Here is a 17929-nt window from a genome sequence, read left to right as displayed (position 1 = left end):
TGAATCTGTGTGTGTGTGAAAACCATTCAGCTCCTTCTGAATCTGAGATTAAATTTTCTGACGGCCCCTTCTCTCCATCACCACTGAATACACCTTAGCAGGAAGAGTGAGCAGTGTGATTCCCCCGATAGTTGGAACAAACCCTTCAGTCCCCCTTTTTAAGAAGAACCACCACCCCAGTCCGCCAATCCAGGGGCATTGTTCTGGATGTCTATGCAATGTTGCAGACGGTGTCAACCAGGGCAACCCCACAACATCTAGCATCTTTAGGAACAATGAAAAATCTCATCCATCCCAGGGTCTTGTCACCAAGAATGGTGAACGATTGATTGGGAATCTATGCGTGAATCTGTGTGTGTGTGAAAACCATTCAGCTCCTTCTGAATCTGAGATTAAATTTTCTGACGGCCCCTTCTCTCCATCACCACTGAATACACCTTAGCAGGAAGAGTGAGCAGTGTGATTCCCCCGATAGTTGGAACAAACCCTTCAGTCCCCCTTTTTAAGAAGAACCACCACCCCAGTCCGCCAATCCAGGGGCATTGTTCTGGATGTCTATGCAATGTTGCAGACGGTGTCAACCAGGGCAACCCCACAACATCTAGCATCTTTAGGAACAATGAAAAATCTCATCTACCCCAGGGTCTTGCCACCAAGAATGATGAACGATTGATTGGGGTTCATCTTTCTATGATTAGGAGTGATGCAAATACTGTCAGGCGCCTGCCAGTATTTGTATCCTCTAGTAACTTTACTTAGGAAAAAGGCGACCTGCTCATATTTGCTACAGTAACTTAAAATCATTCCAGTAATACACAGAGTAAGTCACTTGATGGTTACGGTTCATCTTTATCTGATTGGGTAGGGGACACAAATTCTGGCAGATTGTTCAAACCAGCCAGAATATGTATGGCCTAGTAAATTTATCCAGGAAAAGGGATCCTGCTAATTTGGGCTGGGGCGATATGACCTCAAATCAATATATAAATTGAGCAATTAGACCTCGATAACGATAAATGCACGATAAATTCCCCCCCGTGGACCAAAATCAAAATAAACTTTTTTTAATTGGCCAACTGGTAAACATTACTTTCCATGAAAAAGAAAAGCACAAAAAATATTTGGATAAACATTCCAAATAGTTTACTTTGCATGTCTTGAACAATGTCATAACAATATAATTTTTTGCCAAGATGGCGGCGCGCATGGACGCAGCGGCTCACGGCTCTCCCTTCCAGTTCCACTCTTTATTACTTTTTATTTATGTATGTTCGGTATTATTAACACCGACTGTGGCTGAGGCAGACAGAGCGAGGCTCCAGAGGACAGTCAAAACAGCACAGAGGATCATTGGCTGCCCTCTCCCCTCCCTGTCAGACATCTACACCATCCGGTGCCTCAGCAGAGCTCTCAATATCATTAGAGACAATACTCACCCGAGCTCACTCCTGCTCGACCTGTTGCCCTCTGGCAGACGCTACAGGTGCATCAAGACAAAGACTAACAGACTGAATAACAGTTTCTTCCAGAGAGCCATCTCCATGCTGAACTCTCACACAAACCTACCCTTACCAGAACAGCGACATAATGTGTTTTTATTTTTCCAATTTTGTGAGGAGAAGCGGTATAGATGGATGGATGTTTATTTTAATTATTTAATCTTTAATTAATCTATTTTATAAATTTAATTACACACTGAGTACAATGACAATAAAGGGTATTCTGATTCTGAAGAACAAGAGAAAAGGGTTACCTCTAGTAAAACCTTTTTCTGCAAATGGCTTGTGCCAAGGTGCTGTAATGCCGTGTGCAAAGGCCTAGATTTGTGTAAAGTCTCTTGTAAACAATATAAATAATGCCATGTGGAAAGGAGCTAGTGTGGCCTGGAAACAAAATGCTAAATAAAATAAAAAAAACTGTCAATGCTAGCCAAATAAACAAGTGTGCATCATCAGGAAAATGCGGCAGTCGCCACTTTTCGTCTAAGTAAATCACAGTCGCGCTCAAACGGGGATCCATGTTGCGACTCGACCACAAGTCGGATGTGGATGCAAAATGCTTGACATGTCTAAGCTCCTGTTACGATGTTGTCCATATTGGGAAGTACGGTCTGCGAAAAATATTTGCATACCTCTTGCCGGCGTTTAAATCGCATGCGCTCCACTGTAGCTAGATGAGCTATATCTTTAGCTAAGTGCTAGGCTATCGCATCCACCTTTTAGACGTTCTCTCATATGGTGTTGCCTCCATTATGGGCTGTTGTCACTTGTCGAACCTTGCTTCTCACTTTGAGTTTTTAGCACGCGTTCCAAGTCAACAGCATGGTTGTGTTGTGGTGGTGAAAAAGAAAAGATTGTACGCGCTGTTTTGGGTGCTTACGGCGCACTTTGTAGTTCGTATTCTTTTGCTCAAACATCGTCTTTATGGAGCCCAAAATATTTCCAAACGACAGATTTCTTTTTGGGACAAGCGCAACAGGAACAACTTCACTAACGTTACTTCGTTTTCAGCCGTGTCAGCCGCTTCTTGATTTGAATCGCCAGCCACGACCACGTCTTCGGTTTTCTTTCTTGTTCAGATGGGTGGAGTTATGTGACTACACGCGCTGTAGCCGTCTTAAAGGGGCATGAACATAGCCGCAGACAAAAAAGACTTTGGTTTTCTTTTTTTTTTAAAACAGCGAATTTACCGACAAGGGCAAAATGATGTCGGTTATTGTAATACATTTCAGTAACTGTAAATTTTTGGTTCATCGCCCAGCCCTACTGCTCATAATATAGTTACTCAAAATGATCCGAGTATGACGGAGAGAAAGTCACTTGATGGTTCTGGTTCACCTTTTAGGTGCACCTGTGAGGTAAATTACTGCCTGGCAAAATATGTATCATCTTGGTTTGCCTGGAAAAGAGAAAACCTGCTGAAATAATCAACCAATATTACATTTCATTAATGAATTCTTCATAAAACCTTTTTGATATTTATTCATCCATTTTCTGAGCCACTTCTCCTCAGAAGGGTCTTAGGCAAGGTGGAGCCTATCCCAGCCGTGTTTGGGCAACGTTCACCCTTAACTGGTTCCCAGACAATCGCAGAGTACACAACGACAAACAGCCACTCGCCCTCACGCTTACACCTCAGGCCAATTTAGAGAGTCCCATTTATCTACCATGCATGTCTTTGGAATGTGCGAGGAAACCGGAGATCCCGGAGAAAACCTATGCAGGCAGGGGAAAACCGGAGCCGGAATCGAACTCTGCACCTTTGTATTCACAAAACCTTTATGATATATCAAGTGCAAATGTGCCTAGCATAAAATTGTATTGTATTGTATAGCTTTGCAGCTATTTTGGTGGAATCAATTGCTTATGTATTCGATTGTAGTGATTAATTCTCAAAATAAAATACTGAGAAGTGGGGCACTTTTTTTTTTTTAAGGATAAAGATAGAGACGTCCTTTATTAGTTCTACAATGGAGAAATTTGCAGTGTTGCAGCAGCAAAGATACAGATCACACAGAGCCGGTGGCGTAATGTAGCCGTTAATGTATAACATCAGCAGCAAACATTCAGAAAAAGCAAACCTATCCGAAAATACGCAGTATATACGTATACAGTGAAACCCCGCTACTTCGCGGTTCACCTTTCGCAGGTTCAGTGCTTCGCGGGTCTAAAAATAATATTCAAAAATTAAAAACTTTTTTGCCCGGGCACGATCGGGGCTCTCCATTCGCTCCGCTCCGCGGGGGCATTGTAGTTTTGCCGAGCGGCACGACGGGGCGCTGGAGGGGTTAGACGGCCGGCGTGCGACGAAGAAGAGCGTGGGCGAAGAGGAGAGTGGACGAAGAAGAGCACGTTCCCCCGGGCACGATCGGGGGCGACGTTTCGCGCGGTTCGGACCGTACCAGAGCTCCGGCCGGCGTGCGTGGCAGTTAAGCCGAAGAGGAGCACCTTCCGCCCGGGCACGAGCGGGGCGACATTTCGCTCCGTTCGGGACTGTACAAGAGCTCCGGAGGATGCCGGCTGGTGTGCGTGGCAGTTAAGCCGGAGAGGAGCACCTTCCGTCCGGGCGCGAACGGGGCGACATTTCGCTCCGTACGAGAGCTCCGGAGGAGGCCGGCCAGCGTGCGTGGCAGTTAAGCCGAAGAGGAGCACCTTCCGCCCGGTGCACGAGCGGGCGAAATGAAACCGAGTTCAACCGAACGGAGACACGCTTCGGGGGAGCAAGTCCGGCCTGCGTGACAATTAAGCCGAAAAGGATCACCTCTTCCGCCCGGGCACGAGCGGAGCGCGAGGCTGTCAGTTATGAATGAATAAATAAATAAATGAAGAATGCCACCTTTCATTTCACTGTCATGATCTGTGCCTGTCATGCCGCGTGCGCACCGGATTCCCATTCACTCACTGATTACACTCACTATATAATCCACCTACACTGACTACCTGGCGTCGGATTGTTATCCTACTTGCTTATGCTCCCGTACTTCGATCGTTATCTTGTTCAAGTGTTTCTTGTTGTCGCGTTTTTCTTTCATTTTGTTATCAGCTACAGCTCGGCTCGTTTTCTGTTCTCTTTTTCTGTCGATGATTGGTCTCCTCTTATCCTTCCGTGGTAAGCAATCTTCGTTAGTCATTCCTTGCCTTTTGCAAGCGTTTTTCGTTCTATAGTTATTCCCTTTTCCTGGTGCGAGTGTTCCACCAGCGCTTTACGTTCTTTCCGCCGATAGATTGGTATTATATATATATTATAGCCGATAGACCCTCATAGTCCTAGATTGTAATTGGATACTGACTCTATTGTGATTATAATAAATATCTTTGTATCACCACCTTTTTTCCCGTGTCTGCGTTTGGAGAGTCCTGCTCAATCCTCCAGCTCTGCTGGAGGATCATAACATTCACAGGGCACACCGGACGGCGTACCAGCAGGTAAAAGTCGAAGTAATTAAATAAATACAAAAATAAGTAATTGAATAAATACAAAATAATGGCTGGGGAATAAAAAAATATTTTTTAAAAATAATTTGGTTTTTTTTGTTATAACATGAATTTCACTCTCTCTCTCTCTCTACCCGTATTCTATATGGTGTACTGTATACAGGGGGTATACTGTATACCTGTATAGGTTTTTTTAAGCATTTTTGAAGGGGCGCCGCTACTTCGCGTATTTTCAGTTTTCGCGGGTGGTCTCGGTCCCCATTAACCGCGATAACCGGGGTTTCACTGTATACACAAATCCCCATGTATATACACACTTAGATCCTGAAACATAGACAAGTGTAAGGAAACACTCCTAATGTCTGTCCATAGTCCAGGGGGAAGTCTGTCCATGGTACAGAGGGTAAATAAATAAAAATGGCGCAATGAAAAATAAATACTGCAATGATAAAAATGCTGCAATGACAAAAGCACTTCAATGATAAAAATACTGCAATGGTAAACTAAATAAAGCATTGGTCAATATAAGTACATCATTGAATAAAAGTACTAAATTGAGAAATGACCCCTATACCATTGAGTCACGCCACCCCAAATCTACAAATGTATTTTTTATTGAAGTGGTGGTGCCATCTACAGGATAAAGGAAATACATGCTTTTTTTTTCTTTCCATATGGTGTAATATAAGGTTGCACGGTGCATGAGTGGTTAGCACACTGGCCTAACAGTACAGAGGGTGGGTTTGATTCCGGCCCGACCTTCCTGTGTAGAGTTTGCATGTTCTACGTGTGCCTGCGTGGGTTTCCTCCCACATTCCAGAAACATGCATGGCAGGTTGATTGGACACTCTAAATGGCCCCTAGGTATGAGAGTGAGCACGGGTGGTTGTTCGTCTATGTGTGCTCTGCGATTGGCTTGCAACCAGTTCAGGGTGAACCCCGCATACTGCCCGAAGATAGCTGGGATATTCTCCTGCACCCCCCGCGACCCTTTTGAGAAGAAGCAGTACGGGATAATTGATGGTTGAATGGATTGTATTGTATTCTTTTATGTTTTTCTCCGAACAGGTTAGGAAGGTCTACCTTGGGTCGTAAAAATACGAAATTTGTGATTTTTTGCGAAAAGCGAAAATGCACCATTCACCAAGAAAATGCTGATTTTGAGTGTCTAAATATGAAGGAAAACTCATAAAACTTTGCACACACATCTGCCAAAATCATCGTTTTATTAATTTCTTTTGCAATTTATTTATTTATTATTTTTTTAATGATGGAACAAGACCTAGAAAAAGTTTCTCTTGTTGCTAAACCCAAATGAATGTCAGCCATTTGGAATTTCCTTTAAGGTCGCTTTGACAAAAAGAGCTGCTATAACTTAAACCACATAATATACAATAATCTCTTCTAAAGATGTCTCATGTTTGATTATAGTTTAGACCTGAAGAGATCTACAAACGTATTTTTCATTGTAGTGATATCTACTGGGTAAATGATTGAATATTTAATTTGTTGATGTTTTTTTCTCATGCAAGTTTCTTTTTATATATATTTTTCTTTTCAGCAATAGGGGGAAAAAAATCCTGAGATTCCGAAATCCGTTATGATGTGGACAGGGCATCAAATTTTGTTTCATATTTTCGTCAGTACAAAAGAGGAAATGATTAACTCATTTAATCCCAGGCATTTTCACTCTAGCGAACCCAGTGTTTTTCTGGATTTTGACTGATTTTTCATGGCACACAGTATATTGTGTTCTCATCCTAGAAAAACATGGAGCCTATCCAAAGCAAGAATTTTCACGTCTCTCTTTGCATCCCAAGTCCGCCTATCGAGGGTATGCGTCGCACCATACATGTACGCGAAAAATTTTGTCCACATGTACGGGACACATGGTAACAACAACATCGTCAAATTTGCTGACGATACGACAGTGGCCAGTCTGATCTCAAAAGGAGATGAGACAGCTTACAGAGATGAGGTCCAGAAACTAATGGCTTGGTGTGAGGAGAACAGACTACAGCACACTGCAAAAACTAAGGAGCTCGTCATCGACTTCAGGTGGAACAAGACTGTGCCACCCCCTCTCTACATCAAAGGCGTGTGTGTGGAGAGGGTCCACACATTCAAGTTCCTGGGAGTAGAGATCTCCGATGACCTCTTCTGGATTTGGTCCAAAATGCTGCTGCTCGTCTCTTGATTGATGTTCATTAGAGGGAGCACATAACTCCTTCTCTGGCGTCCGTTCACTGGCTTCATGTACATTTTAGAGTTCTTTTTAAGATTCTATTATTTGTTTTCAAATCTTTAAATGGCCTTGCCCCACCTTACCTCTTTGAGCTCCTCTACCCTTACGCACCTGCTTGGTGCCTCAGTTCTGCGGACCAGACGCTTTTAGAGGTACCAAGTACTAAGCAACACACCTGATTCAAATGAGCAGGATACTCATACTGATACTTCTTCAGAGCTCGAAGATGAGCTGATCGTTTGAATTGGGTGGCTTGCAGCCGGGAGAGATTGAAAGCATGCAGGAAAGCGGCCCTCCAGGACGAATTTTGCTCCATGCACAGCACTTTGCTTACAGCTGTGGTTATTATTGTCTTAAAGTGCTTTATAAATACTGTTGAGTTGTGTTGAGATTGTGAGTGTGAATGGTTGTTTGTCTGTGTATGTCCTGCGATTGGCTGGCAACCAGTTCACGATGTACTACTGCCCAAAGACAGCTGGGATCGGCTCCAGCACGCCCACAATTGTCGTGAGGCTAAGCGGCTTGGAAAATGGATGGATGGATTGTTTGTTGAGATGAAGAAAATAAAGTGCTGGAGGTGAAATCTTGGTTGTAGCATTATTTTGTTGGAGTGAGTTCAAATCCACCATATATCGTGGCCGACTGGTTAGCACATCTACCTCACAGTGTAGATGTTGGAGATTGAAATCTGGCTTTCCTGTGTGGACTTTAGATTTTCTCACAGTGTCTGTGTGTGTTGTTTGCGGGTACACTGGTTTCCTCCCAAATTCCACAAACATGCATAGTAGGCGAATTTAGGATCTAAATTGTCTCAAGGTGTGAATGGCTGTTTGTCGACGTGTGCCCTAGGCTTGTCTATTTTTTTTAGGGGCAATAGGAGCCGCCATTTTGAATTTGGTTTAAAATTTGGCATCGCTGTGAAAACAAAATCTGCTGTAACTTGACCCAGATCATTATAACTGGTCAAAATTCCACACAAGTGATGAGTGTCCAGGCCGAAAGACTTATTTCTCATTGACGGGATAGCGCCACCTTATGTTTAAAGCTAATGTAGCTTGGTGGTTAATGTTTGTTTTCTGGTTAATCAGCTCTAACTCATTGTTGCTATAGTTTTTAAGTGAAACAGCTCTGGTTGAACTTTGCACCAAGATCTATCAAGTTGGAGGTACATGTAACATACCAAGACCAACTAAAAGTCTTCTATAGTCAACAGGAAGTTGGTCATTTTAAATTTCCTTTCAAATTTTTCCTCATCTGTGGACTTTTACAGAGGTCATATTTCATCAAACTACATTTCAATCTGATTGATTTTATTTACCCCAAAATTCCAATTCCAATATGCCACTAATCCCAACATTGCGAGAGCAGAGAGGGCACTTCAGAGTTGCTCACAGCACGATTTCCAAATTATAATAAATCATACCATATCAATACACATAGAAATTTATTGAAACAAGACAATATACTGTTTAGAAATATGAACTCAAAATTGTGTATAGTTTGTTGGCTTGGCCCTCTGTAAGTGTGCCAGTTTCTCATTTGCACCCTTAGCAAAGTTAATTGCCAACCCCTGATGTACAATGTACCCAGCTCACATGACAATTAAGATGAGTTGTGCTTGATTTGTATTGATTTAATGTATTTTTTAATCCAAATCATCTGAGCACATTTTTTATAATGTTAAGAAGAACTGTCATGCCAGATCATCATGTAAGATTAAAAAATGCTAACTCAATATAAAGCATTGCAATATTATTTAAAAATGAGAAACGTACCTTCATGTAGGTCAAGTAATTTGTCTTTCTGTGTACTGTGGAAAGGGAACGGTTGAAGCGATCTTATCAGAAAGCAGATTAGATTTCCTTGGCTGCAGCTTTGTTGAGCAACAGACTGAGGCTTCTTGTTCATGGTCCTTCCCTCAATTTGAGATATGCTACAAATAAACAAGAACGCCATTCAGGGGACAACCTAATCTCCATATATAACTCTGTATGGGTGGAGTCACAATGTTGAAAGATATGTCAACATTCTGAACAGTAAATATATATAAAATGCATCTGCCATCACCAGAATTCAACAAAAATACTTTAACTGTAACACATATTTTTTTAAAGAGTTAAAAACAGATAAAAGTTACTACTTTCACTGCAGATTTATTAATTATTTTGACTTGCTTTTTAGGTTGTAAGTGTGAAACGTAATATGCCTTGGGCAGTAGAGTAGCCGGTCTTACTTTGCTTTGCTGACAACAAGGTGTGTTTTCACTAATACTCAGTCCTGTGTACGCTTTTTATTTGAGTCAAATATGTCCACAATATAGTTGTTCTGACAGTGAACCGTACAGGCAATAATCATTTATCGGCACTTATCAAGGTCAATATACTTCAATCATTAATCAGTACTCATTCATTTATAGAGTGGCAAAGGTCTGCGCAAACATCTTAATTATTTAACAAGAATTACTGCAATACATCTACTGCACAACTCCGTAAATATACTACAGTATATAATCCTGTACGTATTTAGTTGTATGGTGTTTTTCACAACAGCTGCAGCTGTAACAATACAGTGAAAGCAGTAATTTAAAAATAAAATTAATATTAACACATTAGACATCAGAAAACAGCAAAACAGGGAACAGTCTCAAGTTCGAAAGCCAAAGAATAAAAATATATTTTCAAACAAGTTTTGAAAATGGACTAAGAGGGAGATTGCCTAACAGTTTGTAAGTGTATACTACAATATTTATACTGCATTGCAAATCTTTATAGTATGAGTGGCTACAACTGGGTAAACTCAAATCTTTGTATTTTTGACTGCATGTGTTACACCACTGACCGGAAACAGTTGGATGTGGAACGAGGTCGAACTTTTATTGCTTTTAAGAGAGGTGATACAAACATTCTCAGCCATGGCCAAGGCACGGCGATTTTCTTCTTCTTCCTAAAATTCTTCTTTTTGTTCACTTAGCCAACAGTCCTTTCAAACTAAATATTCAACACTGCTCTCTGCTGTACGGCACAATATAATATCCTAGCATAAACTAAACGAGAGAGGTCATCAACTGATTACATTATTTCAAAGAAAATATACAATTTCAGGTGCTACATGTGGCCAATTTCTCAAAGTTGTAAAGTGTTCAAATTAAAGTCAAAGCAACATAAGTACCAACACTTTTAGTGGAAAGGGCTTTATTTAAATATGTTTTTAAGAAAAGGTTTAGTTTTAAAACTATGCTGCTGTACATCAAATGTAAATTAAAAGTGGGGTCAAGTTTGTAAACTTTCCAACAATAAGAATGATGCAGTGCAATTACAGGGGTGTATACTTTTAATAACAAAGATGGAGTGCAATCAGGGGACTGGAATTTCAGGGCTCTGATGGTCCCACTTTAGTTTACTTCTTAATTTAAAAGTTGAAATTATATATATATATATATATATATATATATATATATATATATATATATATATATATATATATATATATATATATATATATATATATATATATATATATATATATATATATATATGGCGGCACGGTGGCCAACTGGTTAACACGATGGCCTCACAGTGAGAGACAGCATCGCGCGTGGGTTCGATCCCGGCTCCGGCCATCCTGTGTGGAGTTTGCATGTTCTCCCCGTGCTAGCGTGGGTTTCTTCCGGGTACTCCGGTTTCCTCCCACATTCCAAAAACATGTATGGCAGGCCGATTGAACACTCGAAATTGCCCCTAGGTATGGGTGTGAGCGCGGATGGTTGTTCGTCTCCGTGTGCCCTGCAATTGGCTGGCAACCAGTTCAGGGTGTCCCCCGCCTACTGCCCGAAGATAGCTGGGATAGGCTCCAGCACCCCCCGCGACCCTAGTGAGGAGAAGTGGTACAGAAGATGGATGGATGGATGGATATATAGATTGATAGATAGCTATATAGATATATATATTAGGGCTGTCAAAATTAAAGAGTTAACTCAGGTGATTAATCCCAAAAGTTTGAACTTAGTTAAATATTTTACCTCAATTAAAAAATAATTTACATACTTTGCAAATATTGCGCCATATTAACTGTACATCTTTTGCAAGTCTCAGAACAAAACACAGTGTTCAAGTTACCACTGGGCCTTGTAAACCACCCTGCTGGAGTGTGGCGCTTGTGGGCAGATTTGAGAAATGTTTCGAAGAAGTAAAATGCCTGAAAAGATGTCTCCATTTAGATCGTATTCAAGAATCAAAGAAAGTTATGAGAACAGTCTTTGAATTAAATATACTTCATATTTGGTGATTTTGCATCAATTCCAAGATATTATTCAAATATAAATATCTATTACGAGCTTTGCAACCAATAGTAATTGAAAAACGTGATTAATCGCGATTAATCCTGGAATTTTTTGTGGTTTTTCATAGTTAACTCGTAGTAATCGCACATTTTATTCATTGTAAAAAAAATGCTCCCATTTTTTGTCCCAATATTTTATTAAATTGTAATACCTTTAATATATGAGAATTTATTTTTTTGTTTTTATGCAAATACTTTTTTTTAAATGAAAAAACAAAGCATTGGATTTGACTTACACAAACAAAGTCACACAAAAAGCATCTCAACAGCCTTTCTAAGGGATCAAATTGGAGTAATATAGGAAATATAAAATACCAACAAAGTGCAAATGAATATTTCTTTCACGAATGTACAACCATAACCAGCGTCTCATGAGGTGGGCGCTGATAGTGCAGGATTTTAATTCAGAAATTCGCCACAAGAAGGGGTCAGAGAATATTATTGCGGATGCCCTGTCCAGAGTATAGAAATTAGAAATTAGAATTAGAAATCCCTTTATTGTCATTGTACTCAAGTGTGCAACGAGATTAGAGGGCTCCCCTCTCCAGTGCAATACAACAATAATACAGACAAATATATAAATTAGATAAATAAATAAGAGAGTGCAATGGAATTTAGTACTGAATAGTGTATATAAAAACACATCACAATGCTGTTCTGCAAGGTAAGGGTGTTCTCGTGTGTGTGTGAGAGTTCAGAATGGAGATGGCTCTCGGAAAGAAACTGTTTCTCAGTCTATTGGTCCTCGATTTGATGCATCTGTAGTGCCTGCCAGAGGGCATCAGGTCGAACAGGTGTGAGTTTGGGTGGGTATTGTCTTTGACTATGTTGAGAGCCCTTCTGAGGCACGGGGCGGTGTAGATGTCCGACAGTGAGGGGAGAGGGCAGCCAATAATCCTTTGCGCTGTTTTGACTGGTGGACAAGAAGCAAACCTTCCCGTGGTGTCCTCCGTTAATCTGACAAATGACAGAGACCAATTGCTTCAACCCGCGAATATGCCAAAAACTAGGGTGGTAAAAGGATAGACCCTCGACCCTTACCATGAAGTCCTTAAAAATCTGCACTTTCAACGCAGAGGGCATGTCCCAGGACAAATCTATATTTTTGTCACAACTGGATGTGGACTTTTTGTGCCTTCAAGAGACACACAAAAGTGGCGCACCTCCTACTATACCCGGAATGACTCTGATTGTCAGCCATCCCAGCCAAACCCATGGCAGTGCTATTTATGCCAGAGACTCGTCCATCATCTCGCAAAGTAGAGACTGCACACAAAATGGGATTGAAATACTGAAGGCGGACACCGAAAAAATTTCCATCATTTCGGTCTACAAGCCACCGCCAATAAGATTTCAATGGCCTGACAACTTTGATTTTGGAGACAAAGTGCTATTAGTGGCTGGCGATTTCAATAGCCATAATACTCTATGGGGCTACGACCATACCAACAACGATGGCGGAGCAGTAGAGGAGTGGGCACTTAATAACGACCTGACTTTACTCCACAACGCTAAGGATAAACCATCCTTCCTTAGCGCTAGATGGAAACGGGGCTATAATCCCGATCTAGTGTTCACATCTGCACTACATCACAACAACTTTGAAAAAACTGTAATCGACCCCATTCCAAGGTCACAACACAGGCCAATATTGATTGAGGTTAGACCCGTTCTGAGACCACGTGTGACTAACAAACCAATGCCACGCTTCAACTTCCGAAGAGCAAACTGGGAAGATTTTACTGCCGGGCTTGATGATAAAGTGAGGAATATACCACCAACGCCTCAAAATTACGACGCCTTTCGCAATCTCGTATGGGAGTGTGCAAAACACCACATCCCCAGAGGATGCAGGAAGGAATACATCCCAGGCCTGAACAGCAAAAGCCGTGATGTATATAATGAATACGTGAATGCGTACAACATCGATCCTTTTGGCGCCAATACAATCGAGCTCGGCGAAGCTCTCATGGCTTTGGTTAATGATCAGAGGAAGGAGCGATGGAGAGAGACGATTGAAAGTACGGATCTGACTCACAACAGCAAGAAGGCGTGGAGCACAATCCGAAAACTCGACTGTGACAAACAACCCGTGAAACGCACAGCGGCCGTTACACCTAACCAGGTTGCAAACCAGCTCTTGGTAAATGGAAAGCCGCTAAACAAAGAACGGGGATGCCTGCAGAAGATGAAGAGCGAAATGGCACGTCTCATGAACACCTGTGATGACAGCTTTGAGCCCTTCCGAATAGAAGAACTAAACTCTGCTATAAAGCAAATTAAGCCAGGCAAAGCAGCAGGACTTGATGGGATCCACCCAGAGCTAGTTCAAAACTTTGGAGGAACAGCTAGATCCTGGATTCTTGCCCTGTTCAACTCGTGTGCAACATCTCACACGATCCCAAAGCTATGGCGAAAATCAAGGGTAGTAGCCTTGCTTAAACCAGAGAAACCCCCCGAAGATCCAAAAAGCTATCAACCTATATCTCTGCTTTGTATATTATACAAAGTGTACGAGAGATTGATACTGGAACGAATGGCTCCCTCAGTCGAAGATCAGCTGATCTCAGATCAAGCTGGTTTTCGACAGGGAAAATCATGCTGTGGACAAGTCCTGAATCTAACACAGTATATAGAAGATGGATTTGAGGCCAAGAAGATCACTGGCGCTGTATTTGTTGATCTGTCCGCCGCTTATGATACGGTTAATCATAGGTCACTGCTGATGAAGCTGGCGAAGACGATAAACAACTCACATATCGTCCGGATAGTTGAGTGTCTCCTATCTAACCGTAGATTCTTTGTTGAGATGGACGGAAGGAAGAGCCGTTGGAGGAGCCAGAAGAACGGCTTACCTCAGGGCTCTGTTCTTTCTCCAATACTCTTCAACATCTACACCAACGACCAACCTGCCTTCAATAATATCAGAAGATTTCTATACGCTGATGACTTGTGTTTAGCAACACAGTCAGATAGCTTCGATACCATCAAGCAGAGACTTATGGAAGCTCTCAAGATATTGACTGAGTACTACCTTCGATGGTCACTAAATGCGAACCCAGGAAAAACCCAAGTTTGTTCATTCCATCTGATCAATAAAGAAGCCAACACCACCATGGACATCAGATGGAATGGAAAAGTCTTGAAGAATACTAAGTATCCTGTTTACCTGGGGATAACATTAGACAGGACTCTGTCCTTCAAAGAGCATATCCTCAAACTGAAGAAGAAACTCTCGACCAGAAACAACTTGCTTGGCAAATTAGGCAACTCAAAGTGGGGATCCGATGCTGCCACAATTCGAACAACTGCGCTTGCATGCTGTTACTCAGTCGCAGAGTACTGTGCTCCAGTATGGTCAAGGTCTGCTCATTCCAGCAAAGTAGACCCAGCACTCAGCAGTGCATGTCGAACCATAACTGGAGCCCTTCGTGCAACCCCATTGCAGCACTTGTATAGGCTAGCGGGAATTGCTCCTCCATCCATTCGACGAGAAGCTCTCACTCGCTCGGAGCGGTACAAGCAGTCTCATGACGAACGCCACCCTCTGCACGACCACAATGAGATCCCTAGCCGACTTACATCCCGCAAGAGTTTCATCAGAGAACAACCTCTCAATCCTACTCAAGCTACAACTTTCCGTCTACAGAGATGGAAAGAAGTTGTCACTGATCATCCTAACCCCGCACTTCCAGAAGTGAGAGAGCAGCTTCCTGTAGGAAGCACACTTACCCGCAAGGACTGGGTAACGCTCAGCCGCGCGAGGTCTGGGGTAGGCAAGACTAAAAACAATCTATTACGCTGGAACATAGCGACAGACGCAAGATGTATTTGCGGAGAAGAAGAGACGATGGATCACATCCTGCATCACTGTCCGTCTGGTCCTCACTGTTCCGACAAGGATCTTCGAGATGTCACAGATGACGCCCTCTCCTGGATCAGGCATTACCGCGACAAGATATGATGATGATGACTGTCCTCTGGAGCCTCACTCTGTCCGCCTCAGTGCAGCCGCTGTACCAGGTGGAGACACAGTACGTCAGCAGGCTCTCGATGGACGAGTGGTAGAAGGCTAGCAGCAGCTTCCTGTCCAGGTTGAATTTCCTGAGGACTCTCAGGAAGTGCAGACGCTGGCGGACCTTCTTTACCACTGCTGTGGTGTTGTGAGTCCAAGAAAGGTCGTCGGAGATCTGTACTCCCAGGAACTTGAACGTGTGGACCCTCTCCACACACACGCCTTCGATGCAGAGGGGGGGCGGCACCGTCTTGTTCCTCCTGAAGTCGACGACAATCTCCTTTGTTTTTGCAGTGTTAAGGTGCAGTCTGTTGTCCTTGCAACAAGCTGTCAGTCTCTTTACCTCCTCTCTGTAGGCTGTCTCGTCACCTTCCGAGATCAGACCGACCACTGTCGTGTCGTCAGCAAACTTGACGATGGTGTTGTTGCCGTGGGCCGGGCTGCAGTCGTAGGTGTAGAGGGCGTACAGGAGAGGGCTCAGCACGCATCCTTGAGGGGAACCGGTGCTCAGCATGCGGGTGGAGGACGTGTAGGGGCCGAGCAACACAGTCTGGGGTCTGTTGGTCAGAAAGTCCTAAATCCAGATGCGTGTGAGGGCAGGGAGGCCGAGAATGTCCAGTTTGGCGACGAGAATGTCTGGGATGATCGTGTTGAATGCCGAGCTGTAGTCCACAAAGAGCATCCTTGCATAGCTCTGCTGTTGTTCCAGGTGGCCCAGCACAACATGCAGAGCAGTGTCGATGGCGTCCTCAGTGGATCTGTTAGCCCGGTATGCAAACTGGTAGGGGTCCAGAGTGGGAGGAAGGCAGTCCCTGATGTGCTGGAGAACCAGCCTCTCGAAGCACTTCATGATGACTGGTGTGAGAGCAACAGGACGGTAGTCATTCAGGTGGACGGCTGGTGACTTTTTGGGGACAGGAATAATGGTGGAAGTTTTCAAGCAGGAGGGGATGACTGCTTGAGCCAGGGAGCGGTTGAAGATCCTGCAGAAAACATGTGCCAGTTGGTGGGCACATGCTCTGAGGACCTTGCCTGGTATTCCGTCGGGTCCAGTAGCTTTTCTGGGGTTAACCGCCAGGAGCGCGCGCCTCACATCGTGTTCCTCTACGATGAGTGGGGGGGAGTTGGAGCATGAAGTGCGGGGGTGTGACGGTTGGGGCGAGTCAAAGCGAGCGAAGAAGCAGTTAAGCTCCTCTGCCAGCGATGCACTCGGGTCTACAGAGGTCGTGCTGCCGCCACGGAAGTTGGTGATGCTCCGTAGACCCTGCCACACCTCCCGTGGTCTGTTACTGGCAAGGTGGGCCTCCAGCCTCCCCTTGTAGATTGCCTTGGCTAGCTTGATGCCTTTGCTCAGGTCAGCACGGGCCACCCTGTACTGGGCTTTGTCGCCTGACCTGAAGGCAGCATCCCGGGCCTTGAGGAGAGCGCGAACCCTGCTGGACATCCAGGGCTTCGCATTTGGGAAGGTCCGTATAGTCCTGTGTAGGGACACAGTTTCCATGCAGAACTTGATGTAGTCCAGTACACAATGTGTGTAGACATCAAGGTCCTGATGATCAAAGAGGTTCCAGTTTGTGTCTTGAAAGCAGTCCTGTAATTCACTCATGGCGTCGTCACGCCAGGTTTTCACAGTCTTTGTGGTGGGCCTGAATCTGCGTCTGAGAGGGATGTACGCAGGTGCGAGCTGCAAGGACAGGTGGTCTGACTGGCCGAGAGGGGCGAGTGGGAGGGCCCTGTATGCGTGCTTGATGTTCGAGTACACATGGTCGAGAGTGTTGTCTCCCCTCGTTGGGCACTTGACATGCTGGTGAAACTCTGGGAGTACAGTCTTTAAATTGGCCTTATTAAAGACTCCCGCTACTACGTGAACGCCATCAGGGTGGGCCCGCTGATGTTTATTGATGACGCACGCAAGTAGCGAGAGCGCCGTGCTAGTGCTAGCGTCGGGAGGGATGTAAACAGCTGTGACAATCACGACCGTTAGCTCCCTCGGGAGAAAATAAGGCCGGCATTTAACGGACATGAACTCGATGTCGGGGGATGAGTGCATCTCGACGATCGTGCTATCGCCGCACCAGTTCTCATGCACGTAAACACAGAGCCCCCCGCCCCTCCTCTTACCGGTGTCCCTCGTCCGATCCGCGCGATGTAGCGAGCGCCCGGCCAGCTGGATGCTAGCGTCGGGGACGTCTGCGTGCAGCCAGGATTCCGTGACGACGATCACACTGCTATCTCTCACATAGCGGTTTCCCAGGATTTGTAATCCCAGATCGTCGATTTTGTGGACCACGGATCTGGCGTTGGTGAGGTACAGACTCGGCAGTGGTTGCAAGACACCGGACCTGCAGCCCCGCTTCTGCTTCCTCTCTCTGCGTCGCCTGCGCCGCCTCCCGGTCC

At 44.0% G+C, this 17929-nt stretch overlaps 1 protein-coding gene across 4 annotated transcripts in view; it reads right to left on the bottom strand.

The window, feature by feature from the left end:
• LOC148334305 (aldehyde dehydrogenase, dimeric NADP-preferring-like) overlaps positions 1-9099 on the bottom strand; it is a 113423-nt gene extending 104324 nt beyond the window's left edge. For all 4 annotated transcript variants that reach the window (XM_088300215.1, XM_088300212.1, XM_088300214.1 and 1 more), the window contains exon 1: positions 8955-9099. In XM_088300215.1, coding sequence (XP_088156341.1) covers positions 8955-8960 — 6 coding nt within the window. In that variant the 5' untranslated portion in view covers positions 8961-9099. The remainder of the gene's footprint in view (positions 1-8954) is intronic.
• Positions 9100-17929: the final 8830 nt, after the last annotated feature.

This window comes from Idiotropiscis lumnitzeri, chromosome 7 (genome assembly GCF_059441095.1).
Source record: "Idiotropiscis lumnitzeri isolate Australia: NSW breed Sydney's pygmy pipehorse chromosome 7, RoL_Ilum_1.0, whole genome shotgun sequence".
NCBI lineage: Eukaryota > Metazoa > Chordata > Actinopteri > Syngnathiformes > Syngnathidae > Idiotropiscis > Idiotropiscis lumnitzeri.
Note: the sequence above shows the minus strand (reverse complement) of the source record. Positions and strands in the feature narration are given on the sequence as shown.